The following is a 5,854-nucleotide window of genomic DNA, read 5'->3' as shown; positions in this document are numbered from 1 at the left end:
CATCCGGCTGGGGTCTCACATTATAGGGCTTGATTTATTTTTGTCTTAGGAACTGTTTTGATGGATCATTGGTTAAGTGTTACTAACATTGATCTTGTTTTTGATGCTCCTAAGGGTGGTAAGAGTCGGTCCAGGCCTAAGAAGACTAAGGATGGGGCTGGAGCATCTGGCCAAGGTGGCGCGAATGGAGCCAATCCAAGTGTGGTGCTGCATAACCCAAACATTGGAGTGGACAGTTCAACTGGATTTCCTTTGGCTCGGACCAATCCGACTGAGGTTCTTGGAGGTCTAGTGGAACAGCAGCTTAAGGCCGCTGAGGAGACAAGGCAGCAGCTGGAGCAAGCTGAGCAAGTTAGGCAACAGCAAGAGATATCTGATGGTGCTAACAGGCAGCTGCATGATGACATGGAGGTTGAGGGAGAGTCTTCACATACTGGTGTTCAGGGCGGCCGTGGCATTGGTGCAGCCAATAATGGAGCCAACCCAGGAAACCAGCTGGTGAAACCTTCCATGAAGAAGGTGCTTGATGCAATCAGGCTTATGGGTAGTCAGATGCTGGCTATGACCCAAATGATCACTCCATTGGTGAATTCATCAGTGGGGCAAGCTCCACAAGTTCAGGTGGTGGTACCAGGAGCTGCTGGACGAGTTACACCAGATGATGAGGTGATTGAAGTTGATCCGCCAGCTAGAAGAAATGGTAAGGTGGACTACCTGAAGGTACTGGAGCACATATCTCGCCTAGGGACATGGTTGATCCGCCAGCTAGAAAATGATTATTTAGAAAGTGATTATTTAGATACAGTTGCCAAATAATTATTATATTAAACATATATCAATTTTTAAAAAGTGGTTATAATTATTTAGATGCAATTATAAAATAACTAGTTTGATTGAACATATATCAATAGGTCATGATTTTAATTTAATAGAATAGATGTTGTTAAAATCATTTATTTAAGAAATAAATCAGAAATAAGATTATATTTTAGTTTTGACTTTTTTAATACCCAATTTGCAAATTCTCTCAAGAATATAGCGTCTTGCATAACATCTGTTATCTGAACACAAATAAGAGATAAGATTTATGTACGTGAATGTTTACCAAATGTCATCCAGTGGAACCACATATGCCACGTATTTCGAACTAATATAACAAAAAAAAAAAGTGGAAACCATATGATATAGTCAATATTAACAAAAAGAACCTTTTGATCTTAGAAATGGCAGCCAAATTCCACCTCTCGTCTTCCTTTAGCCACAAGGCCAAAGATTCCACAACTTCATCATCTTCCTCATATTCAGCGTTGCTTGCTCTGCCTCATTTCCTCTGTACACCGTCTTCATCAGGCTTTACGCAGTTCAAGCTTCACGCCAAATTAGGTACTTTATATCTCTTTCGAATCAGGATTTTCCTATCTAGTTTTTTTATTAAGAGAAAGACTTTCTTTATCCCTGATCTTGCTTTAAGGTGGAGGAGATGGAGAAGTGAAACCTAAAGAAAAGAAGAAGTTCATAACTAAAGACGAAGAACCAGAACAGTTAGTTTTTACTTACCTATCATACCTACCTCTCAATTTCCCATCACAAAATGGCTATATTGTGAAAACGTTATATCTAGAAACAAGAAAAGTGTAAACTTAATTTTTTAAAAAAACTGGCAAATTGATAACTCTTTTGCTGTTATCTGACGAACCAAATTTCCAAAAAATAATTTCTTTTTGTAACCACACAACTGGATTCTGATTCCCATGGTTAGTGGGAAAGAGTTTACTTCTGGCTCGTAGACATTCTTAGTTTACCGAGCTAAACGGTTTGTAGTGGTGTCGTCCTACTTGCCCATTTTAGTGTCCTTATCTGAACTAGAACTCCTTACCATGGTAGGTTTTGTGATTTACTCTAACTTCCTTTTTTTTTTAAACCAGCGATTTACTCTTACTTGCCCATTTTTTTATTAATACGTAGGTATTGGCAAAGCGCTGGCGAAAGAGAAGGGGAGAATCCGATGAAGACGCCTCTCCCTTACATAATCATTTTTGGTATGTCAACTCCATTCGTCATCTTAGCCATTGCTTTTGCTAATGGCTGGATCAAAGTTCCTATTCGCTGAGCATTTATTTAAATTCTTCTTCCCTTGTTTAAGTTTCTAAACATGAAATGAATCATAGACATCTTCTTCGGCTGTAAAAGAAAGTAAAAGAAAACAAAGTCTGCGTTTATATTGTATGGTTCTCTCCTGCATCTTTCGTTTTTGCGCTTTTATCTAGTTTATTTAATTTTCGAGTTCTTTATAAACAAAAACTTCTGATCATTTTTGGATGTTTTGCAAGAAAAAAAATGTTTCGTTACTCTGATTTGTAGGCTTTAAACTCGAACTTAAAAGTGGTAAAAAATAGTAGAGTAAAATTTGGCAAGCTTCAAAGATATTGGTGCCGTAAGATCTAGTGATTCCCCAATATTCAAGAAAAATAAATAACAGTGAGTGACGGAAAAAATGCTCTAACTGTAGAAGAATCCATCTTCATACTATCTCATATCTAACTCTTTTTCACTCACTCTACTCTCTTAACACTAGGTTTCTCTCTTATTCTCGTATGCTATTTCTCTTATTTCTCGTATGTTAATGGATCGCGATTCAAACGTCACACGAGCAAAAAGAGAGCAAGAGAATCCACATACGAAAGCTTATAGAAGTCCCCAAAACGTTTGTATATATCTTTTCAGGATCGGATCTGAATTCACCATATCTAACATTTGCAAGAGCTCGATGACATTAACGATGGCAATCAGATTTTACAGAGGAGCACATGTTATATATTTAAGTGAATGGTGTAATGTTTCATATGAACTATTGCAATTGTTGAAGATTGCAACATTTGGTGAATAACCACATTTATTTTTGCAACTCTTGGTGATTAACCATTGTAACCTTTTAATTAATCATTGCAATTCTTCATTAACCTTTGCAACTTTTGGTTTAACCATTGCAACTTTTTATTAATATTTACAATTTTTGGTTTAATCATTATAACTTTTGGTTGCAATTCTTCAATCTCTATATAAAGAGATGTAAGCATTGGCAAATAGATATAGAAAAAAAAATCAGAAACTACTAGAAAAAACTAATAGTTAGTAAGAGAGATATATATAAAGATTCATTGTTCAAAAGATCATTAAAGATCTTTGAAAAAACACATATAAACACTAAAGCTTTATTTGTTACTCTTGCATCTTAACCTAGAACAAAAGTGAGACTTTAATTGTCTTATCCTACAAAGGGATTTCGTGTAACCCAAGGTTTGGAATAGGGTCGAAATACTCTTTAAGGAAAGTGATCTCGTGCGTGATTCAATCATTATCCAAGTATATAATTCACAACTATTCGGGTTAGAACCCTAATAACCAACAATCTTAAAGAGTAATTTCTTGTGAATTATGGCTGGTGTATCAGTGCGAAAGATGACCTCAAAGTTTGGAAAGTTAGATAAGTTTAAGGGAGTAGATTTTCGGAGATGGCAAAATAAGATGCATTTTCTTCTCACAAATCTGAATATAGTGTATGTTCTAAGCATTCTCAACGGTATGTCAGGTCCTCTCTTTGATGTTTATCAGAATGTCGAATCCGCTAAAGAGTTGTGGGATGCGTTGAATCAAAGTACATGGCTGAGGATGCTTCTAGTAAGAAGTTTCTTGTTAGTAATTTTAATAATTACAAAATGTCTGATTCTAGGCCAGTTATGGACAAATACAATGAATTGCTTTGTATACTAGGTCAATTTGCACAACACAACATGAAGATGGATGAATCCATCTCAGTATCGAGTATCATCGATAAGTTACCACCTTCGTGGAAATATTTTAAACACATGTTAAAACATAAAAAGGAAGAGTTGTCTCTTGTACAACTTGGCAGCCATTTGCACATAGAGGATTCTCTAAGCGCGCAAGAGGGAGAAAACCCAAAAATAATGTGGCTGGTACTTCTTCCATCAATATGATGGAGGAAGACGTGAGTTCTAAGAATAAGAATAAGAGGAAACACTCTTTTAATAACAACACTTACAATGGATCTAACAAAAAGTTTAAGAGCATTTGTTGGAATTGTAACAAGTCGGGTCACTGTCGCGACTGCCGAGCATGGAAGGATAAAAATAAAACGGGACAAAATCGTTTGGGACAAGTGTCTAAGGACCAAGGTCCATCCACTCATCAAGGTCAAATCTTTGATCTTAAACAATATTTTAATGTGAATTATGTATCAAATTTTGTGAGGCATTTTATGTGCAGGATGATGAAGTGGCATGGTGGATTGACTCGGGTGCAACAACACATGTTTGCAAGGATCGTGAATGGTTCACTACATATGAGCAAGTTCAAGATGGATCTGTACTTCATATGGGAAACGAGTCAACTGCCCCTATCCTAGGTCATGGAAAAGTGGTGTTAGAGTTTAGTTCTGGAAAAACTCTTATCTCAAAGATGTACTTAATGTACCTGGAATTAGGAAAAACTTAGCCTCTGGTAGTGTTTTAAATAAATGTGGTTTTAAACAAGTGTATGAATCCGATAAGTATATCTTATAGAAGTGTGGTGTGTTTTTTGGATTTGGATATTTCTATAATGAAATGTTTATGCTTAATATTAATAAAGTTGTCAATTTTGTTTATATGTCAAGTTCTAGAAAAATTGATAGTTCTCTGTGGCATGCTAGATTAGGCCATGTACATTATAATTGTATGATTAATATGTCTAAAGAAGGGTTAATTCCAACTTTTGATATAAATTTAGAAAAATGTAGTACTTGCATGTTAACAAAAATAATTAGGCAACAATTTAAAAGCATCAAAAGAAATTTCGTAGTGTTAGGGTTTATACATAGTGATCTATGTGATTTGCATGCTACACCATTTTTAGGAAATAAAAAGTATTTTGTCACTTTTATAGATGACAAGGATCGGCCCGTCCTACGGACGAGGTGTTAGTTTTAAAATAGTCTTGATTGTAAAGTATCTATACTATACTAAAAGGAGAATATCCTTCATCCTAAAGCTATCCACGTCACTTAATTAAATCAACCAATAAAATTCATTTTTACTGCCATGTCACCAGTCAACAAAGAAACCCTACGACTTACTCATCGACTTCTTCGTCTTCTATGTTTTCTTTTCATCAAAACTCAGTTACAAAGCCCATCTGCTCTCGATCAATGGTGTTCTTCAATACAGTTTTAGTGGATTCGTTTCACCTCCCTCTCTTTCTCCTTCTTTATAAACCACTTTGTATTTACTTGCTTCCATTCAATCCCGAAAACTCCTCTGAATTTTTTTTATCAGAAAGGCAGATAGAGGATCGTTGGTTGTGCAGCTGTGCGATTGACATCAAAATTCACGAGTTTGACGTTGCAAAGGTGAGTCTTTCCATCAGTATGCATCTCGATTGATTGTGAAAAAATATTGATTTTCTTTCCTACTTTTGCTGATTCTTGGCACAATTGATCACTGAAAGCAGCTTTCATCCAAAGTTTGGCTTTTGACTTCCTCCACAATGTCACCCTGCAAAAGTATATCAACAATCAAACAATCAAAAAGGGACAAAACAAATTCTGACATCAGTTTTTTTTTTTCAGTTTCAACAATTACGTGTACTTGCTGCTTCTATGTATTAAATAGATTAGAGTCAGAAGCTCTGGTTTTGAGCTTTTTGTTTACTGAAAAGTATGGAGTTTCTTCTGTATAGGTCAGAGGAATTGAAGAAAGAGGAATTGATATGTCTATGATATCTGAATAGATGGAGCTAGAGGTTATTAAATCAAGTTCTCAGCTAAACCATATGGTGCTTCCTGGGTTCTTTACTT

At 35.7% G+C, this 5,854-nt stretch overlaps 2 protein-coding genes across 2 annotated transcripts; both read left to right on the top strand.

Annotated features, from left to right (window-relative positions):
* The first annotated feature begins 1,169 nt into the window (after window positions 1-1,169).
* On the top strand, window positions 1,170-2,243 carry LOC108859148 (uncharacterized). Its single transcript, XM_018633006.2, has 3 exons — window positions 1,170-1,383; window positions 1,472-1,541; window positions 1,966-2,243. Exons 1-3 carry the CDS (start codon window positions 1,224-1,226, stop codon window positions 2,108-2,110), a joined length of 375 nt encoding a protein of 124 aa, XP_018488508.1. The 5' UTR covers window positions 1,170-1,223; the 3' UTR covers window positions 2,111-2,243.
* A 1,775-nt stretch (window positions 2,244-4,018) lies between these two features.
* On the top strand, window positions 4,019-4,641 carry LOC130495144 (uncharacterized). Its single transcript, XM_056986297.1, has 2 exons — window positions 4,019-4,214; window positions 4,288-4,641. Exons 1-2 carry the CDS (start codon window positions 4,065-4,067, stop codon window positions 4,513-4,515), a joined length of 378 nt encoding a protein of 125 aa, XP_056842277.1. The 5' UTR covers window positions 4,019-4,064; the 3' UTR covers window positions 4,516-4,641.
* Window positions 4,642-5,854: the final 1,213 nt, after the last annotated feature.

This window comes from Raphanus sativus, chromosome 5 (genome assembly GCF_000801105.2).
Source record: "Raphanus sativus cultivar WK10039 chromosome 5, ASM80110v3, whole genome shotgun sequence".
NCBI classification, from domain to species: domain Eukaryota; kingdom Viridiplantae; phylum Streptophyta; class Magnoliopsida; order Brassicales; family Brassicaceae; genus Raphanus; species Raphanus sativus.
This window is presented reverse-complemented; position numbering and strand designations above follow the sequence as displayed.

Coding starts and splice junctions, on each gene's coding strand:
- LOC130495144 (XM_056986297.1), top strand. CDS start 4,065: ATGGATCTAACAAAAAGTTTAAGAGCATTTGTTGGAATTGTAACAAGT. Junction 4,215..4,287: donor AGGTCCATCCACTCATCAAG/GTCAAATCTTTG, acceptor TTTTATGTGCAG/GATGATGAAGTGGCATGGTG.
- LOC108859148 (XM_018633006.2), top strand. CDS start 1,224: ATGGCAGCCAAATTCCACCTCTCGTCTTCCTTTAGCCACAAGGCCAAA. Junction 1,384..1,471: donor CAAGCTTCACGCCAAATTAG/GTACTTTATATC, acceptor TCTTGCTTTAAG/GTGGAGGAGATGGAGAAGTG. Junction 1,542..1,965: donor AAAGACGAAGAACCAGAACA/GTTAGTTTTTAC, acceptor ATTAATACGTAG/GTATTGGCAAAGCGCTGGCG.